We start from the raw sequence: 21969 nt of genomic DNA, 5'->3' as shown, positions 1-21969 counted from the left end.
TCAAATTTCTTGCATCACTCTCTACAAAAAGAAAACACCAAACCTTGATAAAACTCATCGACTTATTTTTGTTGTTAGGTTTAATAATAGAAGTTTGATTGAAACTTTGTGAGAATGCCCAATGTGGTGAAGATGATATTGAACGAAGCTACTTGAATAGCAAGACATTCCCAATCATAATAAAAAAATTATAATAAACACTACTTAAAATGCAAAACTATACTTGTTGAGACATTATATTCTCCCTACATATGATACAACTATGTTTAGGGGTTAGTTCAATGCATTTGCATCAAGTTTCCGATTTTATGTTAATTGTTCTTTGAGGCTAATTCAATGTAGTTGCATCTAGTTTCTGATTTCCTATTAATTATTATTTGAGGTTAATTCAATGTAGTTGTATCAAGTTTCTGATTTCCCATTAATTATTCTTTGAGGTTAGTTCAGTGCAGTTGCATCTAGTTTTCAATGTTTCGTTAATTACTCTTTGAGATTAGTTCATTGCATTTGCATCCATGTTCTAATTTCTCGTTAATTACTCTTTGAGGTTAGTTCAATACATCTGCATCCAGTTTCTGATTTCTTGTTAATTATTTTTTGAGGTTAGTTCGCATATAGCTTCCAATTTCCAGTTATTTATGCTTTAAGGGTAGTTCGATGTAGTTACATCCGGTTTCCGATTTCCAATTAACTATTCCTTGAGGTTATTTCAATGTATTTGCATTCAGTTTCCAATTTTCCGTTAAATATTTATCAAGGATATTGCATCCAATTTCTGATTTCCTGGCGAGTTAGTTAATCTATGATTTTAGTTTAATGCAGTTGCATTCAATTTCCGATTTCCGTTAATTATTCTTTGAGGTTAGTTCAATACAGTTGTATCTAATTTTTAATTTCTCATTAATTGGTCTTTGAGGTTAGTTCAATACATTTGCATCAAGTTTTCTATTTCCCATTAATTATTTTTTGAGATTTATTCAATACAGTTGCATTAAATTTATGATTTTCCATTAATTATTCACTGAGGTTAGTTCAGTATAGTTGCATCCATTTTTCGATGTTTCGTTAATTAGTCTTTAGATTAGTTCATTGTATTTGCATCCAGTTTTCGATTTCTCATTAATAACTCTTTGATGTTAGTTCAATACATATGCATCTAGTTTATGATTTTTGATTATTTATGCTTTGAGGTTAGTTTGATGCAATTTCATTCGGTTTCTGATTTCCTGTTAACTATTCTTTGAGGTTATTTCATTGCATTTGCATCTAGTTTCTGATTTCCCGCCAATTATTCTATGAGGTTAGTTCAATGCAGTTGCATTCGGTTTTTGTTTCAGGCTAATTATTTTTTTAGGTTAGTTCAATGCATTTGCATCCAATTTTCGATTCTCCGTTAATTATTATTTGGGGTTTGTTTGATGCATTTTTGTATACCATTTCCAATTTCCCGTTAAATATTTTTCAAGGATTTGCATCCAATTTTTAATTTCCCGCTAGTTATTCTCTGATGTTAGTTTAATGCAATTGCATCCAGTTTTCGATTTATAATTAATTATTTTTTAGTTTAGTTTATTGCATTTGCATAAAATTTCTGATTTCCCGTTAACTACTCTTTGAGCTCAGTTCAATGTATTTGAATCCAGTTTTCGATTTCCTTTTAATTATCCAATGTGGTGTGTAATACCAACTTTCTACTGATCCATCTGTAGTGTCCTTGCAAACATGACAGAAAAATAAATTATGTTTGATTTATTATATGGGATCATCAAAGATTATCCAGTTCCCAATTTCCCGTTAATTATTCTATAAATTATACCTGACTCACTATGTGGGATTTTCAAAGATTATCTACGAACGAGTCCTGTTATATTAATTATTCTAAAAAATATATGCAACTATATATGCAGAACTATTATATACAAATATTATATTGATCACTCATCCAAATTTCTTATAACATGAAAACTCCACGTACTCTCTATTAAAAAAAAATAACTCACCATTGATAAAACCCTTCAACTTCATTTGGTTGTTTAATAATAGAAGTTTGATTGAAGTTTTGTGAGATTGTCTAATAAAAAAGAAAGTTCATATTAAAGCTACTTGAATAGTAAGGTGTTCCCAATCATACGAAAAATAAATAAGATAAACACCATTTTAAATGCAAAACTATACTTATCGAGACATTCTCACAATATATAACACAACTATATTTTGAGATTAGTTCAATACATTTGCATCTAGTTTCTGATTTTCTGATATTTATTTTTTAAGGTTAGTTCAATGCAGTTGCATCTAGTTTCTGATTTCTTATTAATTATTCTTTGCAGTTAGTTAAATGCATTTGCATCCAATTTCCTGTTAATTGTTCTTCGAGGTCAGTTCAATGTATTTGCATCCAGTTTCCGATTTCTCGTTAATCACTCTTTGAGATTAGTTTAATACATTTGCATTCAGTTTCCGATTTCTCGTTTATTATTCGATGAGGTTGCATTTGCATCTAGTTTCTGATTTCCCATTAATTATTGTTTGAGGTTAGTTCAATGAATTTGCATCCAGTTTTCGATTTTTGTTAATTATTTCTTGAGGTTAGTTCAATGCATTTGTATCCAATTTATTTTTTGAAATTAGTTCAATGTAATTGCATCCAGTTTCCAATTTCCCGTTAATTAATTTTTAATATTAGTTTCACGCATTTGCATCCTATTTCCAATTTATAGTTAATTTTTTTTAGGTTAGTTCAATATAGTTGCATCCAGTTTCCGATTTCCCGTTAATTTAATCTCTGAGGGTTAGTTCAATGCATTTGCATCCAATTTCCGATTTCCCGATAATTATTTTTTTATGTTAGTTCGATATATTTGCATCCAAGTTTTGATTTCCTGTTAATGATTATTTGAGGTTAGTTTAATGCAGTTGTATCCATATTCCGATTGTCCATTAATTATTTTTTAAGATTAGTTTAATGCTTGCATGTGCATCTAATTTCTAATTTTCCGTTAAATATTATTTAAGGTTAGTTCGATGCATTTGCATCTAGTTTTCTGTTTCCCGTTAATTGTTCTCTGACATTAGTTTCATGCAGTATTATATATATTTTAAAATATTTGTCATTATTGGTTTGCTGTTATTTATTTATTTTTTTCATTTTCTATTATATATTTTGTGATGTTATTTTTTGTATAATTTAATTTTCCACATGTAATTTGTTTTGTTTTGGTTTGGTATATAATTTATTTAAGCCCAACGTCCACTTTAACTAAATCAATAGTTATATAATTCATTTAAGCCAACATCCGCTTTAACTGAATCTCGTTATTCCGCTAAAATTAGAAATTATAAAATTCAGAAATTTAATTGGAATATGTCGTAATTATCATGGCTGGGATTGTGGTGTTTGAAATCCTTAACTATGACTAAATGTCTAAATCCCATAGTGGATGGCATATCAAATTAATCCAATTTTATTTGTTAGGCCTATATATATAGTGTGCATACAATACAATTTTATTTGTTTTGGGTGTACACTGTTACTTATTTTATAATTAGTTTACTTTCTTTCCTTTTTTCTCAGTCACATGTGTGGTTAACAAATGCATAAAGTAAATGTTCAAGCAACTCAATTCATTTTTTCCTTTGTTCTTTCATAGTTTCCTTGTCATTTTCTAGAAAGAAACTTTGTTATGTTAAACTTCACCTGAGATTAGTGTGGAAACTATTATTTGTGGCGTAAGGGTTTTAGGAAAATCATTTTTGGTTGAAACTATTGTTTTTAGCAATTTAGTTTTTTGTCTCATTTTTTTTTCTTCTGTAATTAGCTATATTGTTTAGGAAAAGTTGGAGACTCTGTGAAACTCTAGATGGGATTATTTTTTTTATTTATATCATACTTTTTCATAATTAGTAATAGAGTTTAGAAAAAACTGGAGTCTCTGTAAGTGCTCCAAAAAATAGATCGGTGAGGGTACAACTATAATATATATCTAAGGATTTTGAATTCTTTTTTTTTTCGTAATTAGTATTAGAGTTTACAAAAAATTGGAGACTCTGTGAAGCCTTGAAAAATAGAGCCAAGAGGGTATATCTATAATATATATCTAAGGATATGCCCCAACTAACGCGAAGTATTTTTGCACTAACCAAAATACCCTTGTAATAGGGGTATCCCAAATAGTTTAATCTAGGCTCCATCTAGCTAGGGGTGTAATACGGGGCGGGCCGGGTCAATCACGGGTCAAATAGTGATGGGTCGGGTCGGGGTGGGTCTAGGAGATACAAATCCAGTGGTTCCCGACGGAGCGGAACGGGTTGAAGTGTCATGTTTTAGTACCATCACCCGGCCTGTTGGGACAGCTTACGGGCGGGTTTCGGGCGGGTCATCCGGGTCGGGTGGAAATTATCATTTTAACCCAATTTCAAAAAAAAAAAAAAAAAAAAAACTCTCTAATTCTGCAAGTAATATATTTCCAATTCACAACATAGAGAAAAAAATAGAATCAATCAATAAAAAATAAACAAAAATACAAAAACTTGAACTTGAACCCAAAACCATATTTGTAAATTTGAAACTTTTTTCTCCTGATTTACCATTTGTAAATTGATTATTTTCCATAGCATGATAAAATGAAGATGGGAGCGAGGTTCTATAGTACAAAACAATAAAATATAAACTAAAAAAATTCGAAATTAATACAAGGATGAATTATTCATCTTCTCCAAAATTTGAAAGTTGAATTTAAACTTTTGATATTTGCCCAATGTTCAAACTTGAATATTTGAAATTGATGTTGAACTCATAAGTTTGTGTTCATATATCTCAAATTCTTACAAAAGTTAAAAGAAAATATAAACAAAATGCAAAAATATTAGAGTTAGAGTCTTGAAATTGTGCGGGTCAACGGGGTTGGGTCAACGGCTTTTGACACGGTGCGGGTCGGGTGTCTTGACTGGTCGGATTTGAGCATAGAACCTACACCCATAGCCCGACCACATAAAAACGGTGGCGGAGCGGGGCGGGTCTATTTTTGGGTCGGTGCGGGTTTGGGTGGCGGGTGAAGACCGGGTACCCTACCGGATGATGGGTTAACGGTTTTTTTTTACACTCCTAGCTCCAGCTACCCCGAAGATATTCGGGATAAGGGATTGTGGACCGTTTATGTGTCTGGAAATGTAACATCCTCTTATCTTTTTCCTCATCCTTTTTGTTTTTAATTTCCTGAATTACACATCCAACGGTTGCGGATTCTTGTCCCTATGAGGATATTCTCGCGGTAGACGACCTCTTTTATCTATTTACAAGGGGTAATGAAAAATATGGGTGTTTTGGTCACTACAAAATACTTCGGGAGACGTTTGTAGGGTCTTGATTTTCAAAACATGGATATCTTTAAAAAAAAAAAAAAAAAAAAAAAAACATATCAAATGGGTGGTATCTCAGTTAACCCAAGTTTAATAATTCCAAATTCAGAAACGTAATAGATAGTCATCAAAGGGCAATCTTATCTTCCAATCAAATAAACTTTGAAGTATTTGTTTTTTTAGATCAGACTTCTTCAAAGTCTTACACGTATTTTCACTTTGTGGGCCTTCAGTTCAGGTTAAAGTACAGTTCCATCGGCTCTATCCCTACAAAGTATATTATATATTGCAATATTTTGTGGTAAATACATATCAAATACCATTAATATTGAGTAGTGGATAATGCTCCCAGTGAAACACATCAGTCCTCTTTTTTTTTTCTAAGGTGGACACGTTAGCTTCAGCAGAAAAAAAATAAAAAATTAAAAAAAAAAAAAAAAAAAAAAAAAAAAAAAAAGAAAGGCAAATCCACACGTCTGCGAAGTAAAAATAAACCTAAAAGCAGAAAGTCAAAAATAAAAACAGGTTGTTCGCCCTCCCAACCTCTCTCTTCCTTTCTCAATTCATTCTCTCGCCTCTCTCAACAACAAAACAGAAGCTCTGATTTTTGCCCCAACCCAAAAAAAAAAATGGCTTTATTGATACTTCTAGCAGCTTCTATTTTGTACATGTTTATTAAAAGGGAAAAGCAAAAAATGGCAACTTCGAAAGTGGAAAACCTTAGAATCTACTCCATCTGACATCTTTCTAAAACCCATCATCTTTCTAAAACCTCTTCCCAAAACCCAAATCCTAAATCATTAATTTTCAATTTCCTTGAATCTATTCCATCTGACATGTATACTTTAATTCATAATTGCGACGAGGATTAAATTTTTGTTATATTATGAAGGCATGCAATGTTTATTTGGGTAATTTTGCGGAGGAAGTTGCTGGATTTGTTGATGAGATTTGATTTTGATTTTTAATTTTGTTATAATGAGAATGCTTGTATTGGAATTGAAAATAGAACAATTTGATAACTTCTAAACCCCTCCAATTTCCCATTTTTATTTGTTGTTTTCATTTCCTCTATTCTTACTCCTTCATTAGCAACGGTAAAATTTTCTCTTCCTTTAGTGGGTGTTTAGGGCTTATTTTTTCAAAAAATTGTTTTTTCGTGTTTTTTGAAAAAATATTTAATTTTAGTTGGAGTTATTCATCTCTTGGAGTTTTCTTTCTGGTTTCAAGGGAGGCGGAAAATGAAAGGAATATAAAGAGAGAAATAGTTAAGGTTGTGAAAATTGCGTTGGAGCATCCTTTGCTATAAGGGATATGGTTTTGTGTCGAAAGTTTGAAAAAGACATCCAAAAGCCATGGCTCACCTTCTTTCTCTGTCCTCAACAACATTTTAATTTTGGCACCCTGTGGTTGACATGAAATCAGCTTGATAGTTGATTTTTTCATTTCTTGATTGTGATATATAAAAATTGAGTCTCTCTGATGGGCAGTGTCTTCTTTGGGTGCTGATACGACGGGCTCAATTGGATTGTTGTTGTTTTGTGCTGAGGATTGTGTTAAATAGGGGAAGAGTCTTTCCTTACAAGATAAGAGGATGGGAAAGGAGGTTGGGGCAGGGGGGAAGGGATGAATATTAAAGATTTAGTAATTTGTTTTCTGCTCCTAGATAAGATATGTTGATAGTTGAAGAATTCATTTGTAAGGTTTGCTGGGCCTGTCTAACTTAGTTTGATAGTAATTCATTAGATTGTTACTGGGCATAGTTAACATATATTGATAGTTTAAGAAATCATTTTATGACTTGGAATTTTCGGGAAAGAATGGATGATAACTGATTAACAGTGTCATGTTGTGTAGAAGGAGAAGTTCTCAAGTTTGGCATGGAACTAGCTTGGTGTTTGATACTGTTGAGAGTGGTAGATTCAGTCAGTCTTAGTATTGTAGAAATGTAACAGGCACGTTAAATATTTGTTTCCAAAAGGTTTTGATTGGCTTTTATTACTCATTTTGCTCTTGATTGGATTCTATTTACTTATTGGGTTTTATTTTTTAGTTTTTAGTTTTGAATATTGAATCCAATAACATGCAAATCATTGCGAAGCTTCTATCGAGATTTTACATTTTCTATTTTCTATTTTGTACAATGTTAGTCTAACAGGTAAGTTTGTGACTTTCATTCTTTAACAAGTAAGTTAACTATTCAATGATGGTCTTCTAAATTTAATCTCTTAATGTCACCTCTAATAGGTCTGTTATTGAGTTGGTGATTAAAAATGTTGTAACAGAGAAACTGGAAGGTCGTCATGCGGAAGGTTTCATGACTATGAACCATTGTGAAATCCTACCGCTGATTGGATTTATAGATGCTATTGTCACTTATGAATTTTAAAGTCTAAGGTAATCTATTTCACTGCCTTTATATATGTTAACTACAAGTTGTGTTTTCATCATACATAGTATTTTTGGCAATGAATTGGGTTCTTTAATTCTTTAGTTTTCTATGTGTTATAGATCAAGAAAGCATGACTTAGTGACTGCTCACTTTCCGATTGCGTTCTTATTGTCAATTATTTTTATCTTTTAGTTTTGTGTGTTGGTATAGCCATATAGGGCTATAGAGCAAGAAATCATAACGTCAATCTATTCATTTAGGCTTTGCTATGAAGGTAAAAGAGAGTTAGCTATAAGTAATGGAAAGTAGAAAATGACGTCATATATATATTATACAACCAGCATGTTTATAGAAAATCATTTTTCATTTGCCTATGGTCATTAAATGATTTTTGTAATACTTTACAATCATCATGTTTGTTTTTCGTAATGACTATATAAGCTATATTACTATATTCATACAGGGATGTATGTCTTCATTGATTTCTCATGTAGTTATACAGAGATGTTTCGAGCCTCATGTAGTTCATTAGATATGAAGTATCAAGTAATATTTTTCTTTTTATGTCTTTTTCTCTTAAGCGGCAAAAATAGAAAAATAGAATATATATATAATAACTAGAGGTTAGTACAGGGGCCATGGTCAAATGATCGTAACAGGCACCACACTCAACTAATAATTCAAATGACATTCATCATCGACTCCTTGAAGTTGCTTTAGAGTATCCACTAAATTGGGACGAGTTTTGTTATGTAGATGCGGACTAGATGGTATTCAATTTGCTTTAAGGTATTGACATCTCATACAATTGATGGACAGTTTATGGGACAGTATTCACTGTAAGGTTTTTTCAGAAGTTTTGTTTATGGACACGAGACTTAATCTTAGCAGTGTCAAAATAACATATGGGTTGGGCACAGTGATGGACTACTTAGAGATATGAAATTGTGTCTATTTGGGTTTATGAAACTGTAACCTTACTGATGTTTGATGAAACTAATTTCAGAATAGCGAACGACTTGACAGAAGTGGGGAAGTTGAGACTTATATTGAAGCCTGTTGGAGTTGATCATGAAGATAGTGTATAATGGATGTACAATTTTGCAATTAAGGAATATGAAGTAAATTTAGATAAGATATTTATGGTGAATACTTTTAAAACATGTAGCAACTCTTGGGCATGCTTCAGTAGTCAAGAGTATAACAAAGCATTTCAATCACTAGGCCATTAGGTATCCAAGAAGGAAAACATAAGTCTCAAGGGATTTTTTAGAAGCCAATTCAAATGAGCAAATGTCATCTACTTTCATAAGATGACTGATACAAGGATAGGCAATCAACAGAACTCAGTATATACTACATGGGATACCATTACATAATAGCATAGTACAAATATATGTATTCATAGGTGTATCTTAGTAAGCTTATGGAATATGAGATTAAGTGCAATCATTATACGGTAACCTGAAATTAAGTCAAAAAAATTTCATTCCTTTGGTTCAGGTAGAAGTCGAAAGAATACATGCATCTTTATGTCATATTTGGAAGTATAAAATGATTATTTGTGGCTATTATGCATGATTATTTGTGGACGTTTTGGTTTTTAATTAATATTTGGAAGTATCTATTATAAACCTTGAAGAAGAGTGAATTGTTTGATGTCATATCTCTACTCCTACATACCAAAATAATCTACTCATTAGATAATAGAAAGGTAAAGTATATACATTGTCGTGATAACAATTTTTTATTTTATTTTCATTGATGTTCTTAAATCATGCATATTCATTAAGTTCATTAATTTATACAAAAAAACATAAGAATAACTTTTTAATTAAACCCAAAGTTATAATATTTTTCTCTTCCCTCACCTTAATCCACATGTTACACTTTTTTTTTTTTTTTTTTTTTCAGATTTCAGATTATCTTAGAGTCCCAACAGGTCTTCATTGAGGTGTTTTACCATGTAATGGTAATTTAGGTGACAACGGTGTTCCTACTCGACAACGTGGATTTGATCAGGTACGTCAACAACAAAACCCATTACTATTCTCTCTCTTTCTATTGTTAAAATTTTCGTTTGATGTCCACTTTATATGCTATAACTTATTATGATCACTTAATCTATGGTACGTCTGTCATAGATGAGGGAGAATATTAATGAAAGCAAAAAAGGGCACATATTCTTAGTTTTATGAGTCGTGATTCGTGATAAGTTTTAGTTTTTGAAGGGGTAGTTTCTCAAGCTACCAAGTATACGAATTGGAATATAAGGCCATTGTGCATTAGTTAGTGTGGTTGTTAGAATTTTTATATCAGTATATGGTCCCTGTGTTATCAACTCAAAAATAGCTTAGTTTGTGTTATTGTAGGTTTGTAAATATTTATATTGATCTATTATTGCTTTAGCTACATATGACTATGGGAGTGTTGGTTCTGTTAGTACGTACATAATAATGTTAGACTGTTAGTCATTTATAGGATTAATTAGTCCCAAAAGCGATCAGGAAAGAATGGAAGAAGGGTTTGCTGCTACCTCAGCGGATTCGAGAATGACTGTTGTTGGTTGACCTTGACTTGGATCAGGAGTTCAACTTTTCATTTTTTTCCTAGGTTTGAAGAAAAAGTGATAGTTTCCAACCTGCGCTATAAGCGGAAATCACCAAGTGTCAAATTTCCTGGGGTAGAAGGAAATGGTGGTTATTTGCCTGAAGACCCTGATGCGCAACTGATTGTCAAAAACTCGGGATTTTTTTTTTATTAAAATGGCTTTTTCACTCATAAGACGGAGACTCTTAGTCCTCTAAATAGGAAGATGAGTAGCCCTAGGGAATTGAAAAGTGAAAAGCCAATCTCGATGTGTAAAAGCATTACTACTTTTTTTTATCCCTTATCGTAGTTGACTGGAATAAGACAGTCTGGATGCTATCGAAGAGTTAAGGAGAGATAGAGATAAGCAGGGAAAGGGGACCTAGCACTCTTAATAAAGATACGTACCATATAGTGAGGGATACCCAGGGGGAGCTTCAACTTATCTATTTCAATGAGGAGATCGTAGTATTTCTGTAGCTAAGCAAATGTGACTTTGTGGGCTTCCCCCATGCTAACAATGACTTCACATTTCTTTTCATATATAATTAATATAAAATAAATTAATTTGCAGCATTAATGGAACTACAAACAAGAACTACCCAGCCATCAAGATTGGTCTTACTTGAATATTAAGAAATATTAGTTGTGCACACCTTCTTAACAATTACTCAACGTGTCGATGCATGCCTTTTGCAAGAATGTGAGAAATATTATCTATAATCTTTCTTTGTCATTGGCTTCCAAATGTGATGGACAAACTACCTCATATCCCCCAACACCTAATATTTCTGCCTATTTGAATAGGAGTTCGCCTTTACCTTTGGGAATACCAGTGGCATTTGTATAAACATATTGCTCTTGCTGTGTAAGGCTTCTACAACGTCAACTTCAGACTTCTAACGCAACATCAACTTCGATTTTTTGAATTCAAGTACCACCAGCATGTCTCCACGACCACATCTTATTTGATCTACGTCATTTTTGTTTCCCTGTTCTTTTAGTAGTGAATCTTCCTCACGACTCCATAAAACGTCTTCTTCTTTCAAGGTACTGTTATAACATATTGTTCTTGATTGCTTAGAAGATTCTTAGATTTTTATTTATGTACAATTTTAAGAGTTGGAATCTGCTTCTGGGGTTATTATTTTAAATCATTACCTTGAAGTTGTGAAAAATAAAAGGGAGAGGCACAAATGAAAATTTACAGTTCGGAATTGTTATTATACATTGCATTTAAATTGTTTGATAAGAAATAGATATAAGAAGCTTCTTATCAAACAATTTAAATGCGCAATGTAAACATTCAAACAAAGATTAATTTTTTACAAAAATTTGCATATCAATAAATTACGATGAATTTTTTCAAGCACATCAAGAATGAGTGGTTATTTTTTTTGGGGTGAATATAAAGAAGTTGGGTGTAGTAGTGAAGCCAATGGAAGGTTATGGTAAGGCTTTGGCATGAGTATTATGATTCAGTTGATCGGTCGAGTTCGGTTAGGTGTTCCTGATACTGAGTTATGGACACTTGATCCTAAACAAGCTAAAAGGTTAGAATTGTAGCGTGTGTTTTTTTTTTTATTGGATGCTTCAGATTAACCATCTGATAACCTTGAAGGTGATATGATCTTGCTTCATGCACCTATTTTTTTGTATGGTTTTACGGTTGGTGTTGTATATTATTATTTTCAAGTACTTTAATAAATAAAACTTTTGTATTCTCTATTGATCTATCATATTTTTTGTTATAATTATCAGTTTTATGTAGGCAATTTTATCTTCTCGATAAGATTTTTATTGATTATTTTCTTTTGGTTCGATAAAGCACTAAGTTAGATGAAACGGTCGATTTAGACGAAACTATGAAAATAGACGACTAAAATTCTAGCGATTGATTAAACTTAAGTTCATTAAAAATTCCCTCCAAAACACAATAAACTTAGGCATTGTGTTTAACCTATTGCCATTGCATTGTGTTCTAAATATTATATTTTGAGGTATTGGGTTCTCACCATTAGACGTCCATTACAGTTTGAGGCATAATGGTGTCTTCTCAGGCAATTCGAGAACATGCAGAGATAAATCAGCTGCCATTGTCCACGACAATATCATACATTTAAAATCATGTGCACCATTTTATTAATCTATTAATGATGTAGTCTTCAATTACTACTCATGGAACAATGCAAAGTTGTTGCAAAGGTAATATATACTTATTTAAAATCATGTGCACCATTTTATTAATCTGTTAATGATGTAGTCTTCAATTACTACTCATGGAACAATGCAAAGTTGTTGCAAAGGTAATATATACTTTGCAAAGTTAGTGGCGGAGATCAGTATTGGCATGAGCTATTGCTCCTTTATTAATATTGGCACATGCAGGATAGTACTTGCTCATAAATTATTTTTTGGTAAGTGATGGTTAATAAAGTTATTAATTTGCTTTTCATCTTCAGAGGAGAGGTCTATGCTTGCAAATCAGGATAACCAAGTTGAGAATATTGATTGTGTGTAGAGAACTAAAAAATAGGAGACGCACCTAAAAGTTTGAGACCTTGAAGAACATTACACCATATTGCAGTTTATATTATGATGGAATCGTGCAAATGTGGGGAGTTGTTTGATCAGAATGTTGAGAGTATGGTTATGTTCATGCATGTGTTTATACTTTATATCTGGAATTATGTAATTATTAGGTTATATTTTGATCATATCTTGGATAATTTAGTATGGTTTTTATTTTTTGATTGCTATTATCATTTCATTGTTTCGGTGAGTGTGTTTCACACTTGATTTGACCGTTTTTGCACTATTAAAATATTAGCAACTAGAGACTCTATAGCAATAAATTCGGAACAAGTTGTGTTAGGATTTTCCCGTTGGTAATTATAAGTTTTGCTTACAACTACTTAACTGAGGTTGGGTTTTGTTTTCTTTAAGTGGAAGTAGCATTTTGTAGTTTTTTTTTAAGAATGAGCGAGATAATGGTTGAAATGCAAGCTTCAAATTTTTTTAAAGTCTCTTATATTTTTAAATAAATTTTGTTTCAGGGCGGACATAAAAATAAAGCTATTAAACAAACCCTTGAAAAGGAGATGATTGTCAAAGGACTTGGAAGTCCAGGTAGAGAGTCTGTGGGTATGGTCAGTTGAAGTACAAAGTACAAACAAAAGGTTCAGTTGAAATTCTTCCACTTCAAGAGGGAAAGGTAGTTGCACAGCACTAACTCCATCCATAAGCACAATCTCATCATGTCACTAGATTGAAGGTAACACCAGATGGTAACCTACACATGAGTTATACAATTATCTAAGTTTATCTGCAGTCGCACTACTCACTCCTTTCATTATAAAGAACGATATATTAACAGTCTAAATTGTGGTTGTTGAAGAAATTTATGCTGGATTGGTCTTTGTTAAACACTTCTTATTTGTTATTGAGATTAGATTTAATATACGGTGATGTTAATTTCTTGAAGGTAAAACAGTTGGTTTGGTATTATGTATGAACTATAGGGTTAGATGGTTTTGTTGAGGTTGTTCTGGTAACCTAGGAGATGTATGTATGTTAGTTGTATTGTATAAGTCGTGTATTAGGGTTTCTGGAATGTGGTTTGTATATTTATAGTTTTCTTCTTATTCGAGGATTGGTTACTTGACTTAACTAACATTGGTCGAGATGGTTAAGTAGCTGGTTCTACGAATCAGTATATCTTTTAGTAGTTGAATTTACGACTAAGGTATGAGATTTTATATTTGGTTTGGATGTATTCTTATTAAATTTTCAAGTTATGACAGGTTTTATATTTATGAAAAATCGAAAATACAGAGGAGACTATGTCAAAAAAATTCCAGAAAAGTCACCTATCTTAGGTATATAATTATTTTAGATTTGGGGTGATACAAATTGGTATCCGAGCTTTAGGTACAAGTGTCTTAGCAGGCTTAGGTATCCTAAATATCTCATAATCACGCTTAGGTTTAAACTATGGGTTAATAACTGAGTGAGGACGTCCAACTGTGTTGGTTTATAAAGTTGTTAATGATTTATTGGTCAATATTTTATCCATGCTTATTAAGTTAACTTAGATTAGATGGGAAAGGTTGAAGCGGGGTTGAATTGTAAAAGGCTATGTGCCTTTAAAATGGTGGAAGGAGCTCTTTCACAGTCTACACTTAGCAGTTCTTCTACTACTTATTCTTATGTCCCATTCTAGAAGGGGCGGTGAAGCAACTTTGGAAGCCTAAACAAAGATTTCTTTGGGGAGTGGAGGAAGAGTAGTCAAAATTGCACATCGTAAGATGGAGCAACATGTATCATATCTGTTGGATCAAGCAGATTGTTTAGAAAGGAGATTTTTCTTTGTATGGCTAACGTTAGTGTATCTCTGTAAGGAGATCATTAGTTAGTCTCAAAGGGGTTGACAAATCAAATATTAAAGTCAGTCCCTGATGGATAAACTTGAACTCAAGAAGGAGAAGAAAAGAAAGACCAACACTAGCTAATAAGTATGCGGACTTGGTTGATCCCAATGGTCCAATTGACCCATTCGGAAATCAATGAAAAACAAAGGAAATTTTGTTTTGGTGACAAAAAAAGTACAAGGGCAGATTGATCTGCTTCAAGTGATTGATTCATTGCAGTACCTCAAATAACAGTCTCATGTCACTAGATTGAAGGTAATACCAGATGGTAACCTACACATGAGCTATACAATTATCTAAGTTTGTCCGCAGTTGCACTACTCACTCTTTTTATTATAAAGAACGACATATTTCTGGATTTAGGCTTTGTTAAGAAGAAAATTTATGTTGCTGTGGGAAAAAACTGCAGTTTTTTTTATGTACAACATGAGGTGTGGCAGCAGGCTCTACTGTAAGCGTAAGGTATGCGTTATCGATTGATCAGACTCAAAAACCATGGAGTACTACTTTGAGGGAGATAATTGAGTGACAATTTTTTTTAGCTTATTAGTTGAACTTAGTTCTTTGGATTTGGCAATTTTGGTTGTCATAAATGTAGACATTTTCTGCTGGCCTTTTTTTTACTATTAGCAATATTTTTTGAAAATACATTATTTTTAAATATTCTTCTGGGTTTTGGAACTTTAGGACGATGCTATGGAGAAGGCAATCAAGAACAAAAATGCCAAAGCAATTGTAGCCAGCTATCGATGTCATGTTTCAGGCATTAAGATTCACAGTTTGTTGTGTTTTCATTGTTGAATATGTACTTTACGTATATACCTCTCAATATGTGAACTGATTGGAAGACACGTAATACTTTCTTTTTGCCACTTGGCCTTTTGTGTGTGTTTGTGTAGTGACTTTGGAGCAAAAGTTGTCCCACCAAAAAGAATTTTGAAGATGCTTCCTGAACTTTTTGATCACCAAGACCAAAATGTCCGCGCATCATCCAAAGGGCTGACGCATGAGCTTTGCCGTTGGATTGGGAAAGATCCAGTATAGAGTTGTTGTTTTATGCAATATTCTATTAGTTTGTCCCAAACTATGTTAGTAAAGACTGGAACTTTGAATTAGACTGAATTAAGTAAATAAGTTTTCAGGTTGATTATTTATTTTCTGGAGTGTAAGATGTGATCACAAACAATTTGATTTTGATGATTGTGAAATTGGGTGTTTGGTGCAACTTTAGCAATTTGTTTCATTGTTTTTGTCACATGATTGTTTATGAAATTTTTTTAACTTTGAAATTGATGTTATTAGCAATGTTTGGTTAGTTACGCACAACTCTGTCAAATTTAATACAAAAAATGTTGTATAACTTAATAAAAGACTAGTAAATTTTTTGCTTCGATATTATTAGAATGTCATGTGTTATATAGAAACTTTAGTGTTTCTAGCTTACTAAATGAAAAATTAAATTAAGGTTTGCTTAGTCTCAATTTCAGTATGTGAAGTATTAGTTGAGTTGCAATTTAATCTGCATTTAACATGTAGTGGCATCTAACAGCTTTTATGAATTATGCAACACATAAAATATTTGGCATTTGAGATGGCAATGTAGTATAGAAGTGTTATTTGCATAATACTATACATTGGTTTAATTGTGATTGTAATTGGTGTAAAAAACAAATTCATGTTAACAAATGTTCTTTAGTTTCGTAAAGATTGTATGCACTATAGGCTTTATATAAATGGATGTTGGCTGAATAGAACCAACCAAATTAACTTCACAAACTGTATAATAGAAGTTAAAAAATAATAAAAATGTTAAACCCATAATTTATAGTGGACTCTGGGCTTTTAAATGATTAGCTATCAATGTAGTAGGCCCTCTAATAAATATATTATTTATTCAAGTAGACTATGGGCTTTTAAATGATTAGCTATCAATGTAGCAAGTCCGACCATCGGCCGGGCAAAATAGCTAGTTTTAATAAGTTTGTGGGGGAAATGCTTGGTGTTTGAAATGTTTTGTTGGACTGGAGGGATTAACGTTGGGGAGGCTCATCTTTGCTCAGTGGGCTCTTAAACAGTGTTCAATTGGGCCTGCTCCAGATTGTATTTTGCAGAGTTTTGCTTTTCTTAATGAAGTTCGACTGTGAGTGTCTTCATAAAAAAAGGGTCGCGGTATTGACACCTCACTTTATGGAATTGGCACCATTTTGACCAATTCAAATGTACTACCACCCTTCCATTAATCACATAAAAAACTCTCACGGTAAGAAGTTGCCGCGAGATCACACAATCCATATTATCGGGTTGCCGCGAGATCCCATATCTCACGAAAGGTGGTTACCGTGGGTCTTTTTTTCTTTAAATTTTTTTTTTAATAGCCACCATAAAAAAAATTAGTTGCCGCAAGATGATTGTGTTTACTAAAATGGAGTCTTTACTTGTGTTAATTATCAAAATTATTCTCCATTAATTTGATCACAAGTTTTTCTTATAGCATATAAAAATATTTGTCGCAAGATAACAAAATTATGTCTCGATTGTACATTTTTTTTGTCATAGTTTTGGTGTTGTTCTTGGAGTGTATAAAGAAGCTTTAAAAAATAAAATGAGGTATCCATATGTCGTATGTGTTCAATACGCAAAATTTGAAGTGAAAAAAAAAAAAAAAAAAAAACAAAAAAATGTTCCTCGACAACTGATTGCCGTGGGATGTGGGATCTCGCGGCAACCTGATGCCGTGGATTATGCGATCTCGCAGCAACTGCCTGCCGTGAGATATAGGATCTCGCAACAACCCGATGTCGTAGAACTATTGGCATGTGGGGGTGTAAAAGGACATATAAAGAATAATCATTATTATTTTACTTTTTGTCAAAAGGGTGTCAATCCATATACATAAATTAGGGTGCCAATACCACGCCAAAAAAAAAAAAAAAAAATAGTTGGCGGCTTGGTGCATCTCTCCGGAGTTATAGGCAGTGTTTAGAAAACCGGACTGGACCGGTGGTTGAATTGCGGTCCGACCGGAACCGGTAAATTTTCAGTTCGGGTCAATTAAAACTTGAGTTTCTGGTTGGACCCTCAGTCTAAGCTTGAACCGTGGTTGAACCGGTTGAGCTCTAAACCAGATCACCCTTACTATAATTTTGGTTTTTTTTTTTTGAAAAATTAATAATGTGGGCCACCAATTTTTAGGTTTTTGCAGTGTAATTCCTCATTGTCCACATTCTTCAAGGTCATCCACCACATTCTTCAAAGTCATCCACCTTTCCAACTTTCTAATTTAAACAGCTGTGACACGCACATCCACTGCTTACATTTCCATGTAACTACCTTAAAATATATTGACAAATCAACGAACTTACAGCTCTTATAGAATATATAAATACCTATCAATACTGTAAGAGCACTAGAGCAGTAAGCAAATGAGTCATAATCTTCTAATTCTGAGTTCCAGTCATGAGATCAGAATCTTCCTCATGGTTGGATGAATACGGTATAGTGGCATTCACCCTCTCTACAATCCTACTTTTGATTACACTCTGTAAGTGGAAAACCAAAAAACATAGAAATGGGGTACCACCTTTGCCACCGGGACCTCGAGGTTTGCCATTGGTCGGATACCTCCCATTTCTTGAACCTGATCTTAATCCTCATTTCGCCCGTTTAGCAAAGATTTATGGTCCAATCTTCACGCTAAAACTAGGAACCCGGCTGTGTATTGTGTTGAGTTCACCTTCAGTTGCAAAAGAAGTCTTGAAAGACCATGATGCAACATGCGCTAACCATGATGCACCAGCCGTGGGGATCACTTGTTCATATGGTGGTGTGAGCTTGGTTTGCTCCCACTACGGGGAGCATTGGCGTATGCTTCGGAAAGTATGTGTGACTCAACTGCTGAGCAACAAAAGACTTGAATCTCTCTATCAAATTCGCCAAAGGGAATGTCGTCAAATGGTTAACAATATTAGAGCCATGATTGGCATCCCCATTACAATCGACGATTACATAAATGCTACTCTGTTTGATACCGTAACAGGGATGTTGTGGGGTGGTCTGGCACATGAAGGACATGAAAAGAAACAGATAAATTCAGAATTTCGTAAGCTTAGTCAAAGAATCTTGGCTCTTTGTGGGGAACCAAACATCTCAGATTTTATTCCATTTCTTGCTATGTTCGATTTACAGCGAAAAGAGCGTGAAATGAAGATGCTTATGTCATGGTTTGATCGGATACTCGACCAAGTTATTGAGCAACGTCTCACAATGAAGACTGTGAAACAAATAGATTTTCTTCAAGTATTGTTGCAATGTAGAGACCAGGTTGATCAGAAGAAGACTCCAATGACGATGACTCACATCAAAGCCTTGTTCATGGTACGTACTTCTTACTATCACCTTCATTACTCCACATATGCTTTTTTCGGTTATAACTAAGTATCGTAACTGCTCCTTTTTGGTTTATAAGATTACATTGTCACAATGTCTATATATCTACGCATTGCTGTCTAGACGGGTTTCTAGGTGGAATTCAGCCAAAAGGACACTCAGTTTACCTTGACTAATTTTCCAGTTAATTGGCTTGACAAGTATTTTATACTAATATTGCTTGATGTTTTCCTCCCTATTAGGACCTGATGATAGCTGGGACAAAAACATCGTCAACTACATGTGAGTGGGCATTTGCAGAGCTAATGCAACGGCCACATCTATTAAAGAGAGCGCAAGAGGAATTAGAGCAAGTTGTGGGGCTTGAAAACATGGTAGAAGAAACACATATTCCCAAACTTCCTTATATATCGGCAATAATGAAAGAAGCTCTGCGTCTGCACCCTCCAACCCCTCTGTTACTCCCAAAATACGCAAGCAGCTCATGTGTGATTGGTGGCTATTTGATTCCCAAAGGCACCAAAATCTTGTTTGATGCATGGACCATACAAAGAGATCCCAAGTACTGGGACAATCCTTTGGAGTTTAGGCCAGAAAGATTCATGAATTCAAATGATGATTGTGATTTCAATGGTACAAACTTTAGCTACATACCGTTCGGGTCAGGGAGAAGGGTATGTGTGGGAATTCCATTGGCAGAGAGAATGATACCTTACTTGCTAGCTTCACTTTTGCATTCATTCACTTGGAAATTACCGGAGGGAACAAAGCTCGACATGTCAGAGTCTTTTGGAACAGAACTGGTTAAGAAAATTCCACTTGTGGTGATTCCAATGCCAAGATAGATGAGCTTTATTGTGGTGCTAGTTGCTATCTACCGTGCAAAGAATCTTTTTAGTGCTCTATATTTAGTGCTTTCTTGTACTCATGTTTGTTTCGGGTTTATCTGTTTTTGTTTTATGTAGATTCACTAGATTGTATTATGATCCAGACACTCAGGTGATTGAGTTCGATATAGATTATTAAGAAGCTTGTCAATTATGTATCATAGTGAGAATCTGAGGGGGCCAGGAAAGCCCTACCATTTCACTAAGTAAAAGGACATTACATGAAAGAAGTAAGAAAAGAAAAAGAAAAAAAATAGCAACACCTTCTCTAACATTTTACATACTTTTTCTACTACTGTTCTAGATTGCTACTGTGAATTGAAGCACAGTAGCAAACACATGAGATACAATCTAAGAACATAAAATTTATTTTCTAGGGAAGACAGCAAAAAAAGTTTGGATCATAGTAAGAATAAGAATTAAAACAGCCGCACTAAAACCTACTGTTGTCCAAGGTGTGCTGAAATGTGTATGAAGGAGATTAGCTATGTATACCCTTCCACTATTCTTGCAGTGGGATTCAATTTTCCTCTTGACACTAGCATATGAATCTGGGTCTGGAGTCAAATCTGTTGCCAATACATTGAAGAGGTCAGCAACTTCTTTGTCACTACCAAGGGAATTGAGAAGAATGCTCTTAGCCCTCAATTCTTTAACATCTTCCTCACGATCGACGAGTGAATCCATGAACCAAATGTAAGAGGTAATCCCTCGGTCCAAAGGACCACTTGGATCCAGTTCATACGCTATCATGTTAACAAGCAAACACTTGGTCATGTCGTCGATGACTATGTGGGGGAGCAATAGTTCTCCACTAAGATGATTGCTCTTGAAGTTCACTTTCCTTAAATGGGTCGATCCAATCCTTTTGCATTTTATACCCGCCTCTTTAAGTTCTGTTACAGAACGAAAAGAATACCAACTTTCTGTCTCTGCTGAATTTGGACTCGTGACTTCGTTGCCCAATATCCTCTTCCTATATATATCAAGAAGGTGGATGGACTCTCTTATATCTCTATCTCCATGTTTGCTATTTGAACTGCCTTGAATCTGACCTTCTAAAGATTCACCGGAGAAGTACTCCGGAGTGTCGATTAGTACATTGATGAACCCATCAATATTTTGCAATCCAATTGTGTCTGACCTCTTTGTGATGGACATCAGTTCCTTAAGAACAAATAGTGGAACTTGATTTTCTAGCAACATCATGTCCCTTAACACAATACTTGTGTCGTGGCTTCTCAAACTCACACCATCGTTGTCTGGCCTGAGTGGCCTTCCCTGTGTTGGACTAATCTTGCTCTTACGGATAAATTCATCAATGAAATCCAAAATGAAGCAAGCATCCACGTAAATCATCCTCGCGAAAACTTCATTAGAGACACTGCTTTGCCCCTCGTACCAGGCCTTGGCTTCAAGTGCTACAGGCTTCAACTTTTCATAAACTTGCTCCGCATTTGCGTAACTATTTAGGGAGCTGTTGGTGTAGCGTTTCATCGCATCGAATTTGAACCTTTCCATGGGCTTGAAACTGGGATTCCCATTATGGTAAGGACCTAAGGACACCATCTCAGGATCGAAGCATTTCATATAACCATCTTTGGATCTTAGGCTCCGGGGTACCCGTGGTATGCGATTTTGATTGGCTAGATTGTCCGAGTTCGTGTCGTTTAATTTGGAAAGAAACCAATCTGCAAAACTGCTGTTTGAGCCTATTGGTATTGCTCTAGCTGCCATTATTTTTAATTTAAGGTAGCGACTATTTCTATTCTTGCAGCAGCTAAATGATATATACTCTTAGTTGTTGCCTTTGAATATTACTGTGAGTTTACTGGAACTCTACGCTTCCCTTGATTCTTAGTTCTTTTGTTGAGTTATGGAAGTAAAGAACCTAGGGTACGTAAGTACTCGATCATTTTTGGACAAT

General features: G+C 33.9%; 2 protein-coding genes and 1 long non-coding RNA gene across 7 annotated transcripts; 2 read left to right on the top strand and 1 right to left on the bottom strand.

Moving 5' to 3' along the window:
- Nucleotides 1-5869: 5869 nt before the first annotated feature.
- On the top strand, nt 5870-15914 carry LOC147513187 (uncharacterized). Of its 5 annotated transcripts, none has more exons than XR_015215263.1 (5): nt 5870-7516; nt 7606-7755; nt 9665-9772; nt 13396-13613; nt 15457-15914. It is a non-coding gene; the product is annotated as an uncharacterized LOC147513187 (long non-coding RNA). The 5 variants fall into 5 exon arrangements; XR_015215264.1 differs by having other exon boundaries at nt 5870-7755; nt 15457-15547; nt 15669-15914; XR_015215265.1 differs by lacking the exon at nt 13396-13613 and having other exon boundaries at nt 5870-7755; nt 15457-15547; nt 15669-15914.
- Nucleotides 15915-18160: 2246 nt separating this feature from the next.
- Nucleotides 18161-20203, top strand: LOC147513186 (flavonoid 3'-monooxygenase CYP75B137-like). Its single transcript, XM_086596202.1, has 2 exons — nt 18161-19143; nt 19398-20203. Exons 1-2 carry the CDS (start codon nt 18226-18228, stop codon nt 19998-20000), a joined length of 1521 nt encoding a protein of 506 aa, XP_086452328.1. The 5' UTR covers nt 18161-18225; the 3' UTR covers nt 20001-20203.
- An 89-nt stretch (nt 20204-20292) lies between these two features.
- LOC147513185 (putative UPF0481 protein At3g02645) lies at nt 20293-21903 on the bottom strand. The gene has a single exon (XM_086596203.1). It carries the CDS (start codon nt 21777-21779, stop codon nt 20409-20411), a length of 1371 nt encoding a protein of 456 aa, XP_086452329.1. The 5' UTR covers nt 21780-21903; the 3' UTR covers nt 20293-20408.
- Nucleotides 21904-21969: the final 66 nt, after the last annotated feature.

This window comes from Coptis chinensis, chromosome 3 (assembly GCF_015680905.1).
Source record: "Coptis chinensis isolate HL-2020 chromosome 3, ASM1568090v1, whole genome shotgun sequence".
Taxonomy (NCBI): Eukaryota; Viridiplantae; Streptophyta; class Magnoliopsida; order Ranunculales; family Ranunculaceae; genus Coptis; species Coptis chinensis.
This window is presented reverse-complemented; position numbering and strand designations above follow the sequence as displayed.

What these genes read in the sequence shown, in the direction of transcription:
- LOC147513186 (XM_086596202.1), top strand. Translation starts at nt 18,226, where the DNA reads ATGAGATCAGAATCTTCCTCATGGTTGGATGAATACGGTATAGTGGCA. An exon ending in ACATCAAAGCCTTGTTCATG is followed by an intron (nt 19,144 to 19,397) that starts GTACGTACTTCT and finishes CCTCCCTATTAG; the next exon opens with GACCTGATGATAGCTGGGAC.
- LOC147513185 (XM_086596203.1), bottom strand. Translation starts at nt 21,779, where the DNA reads ATGGCAGCTAGAGCAATACCAATAGGCTCAAACAGCAGTTTTGCAGAT.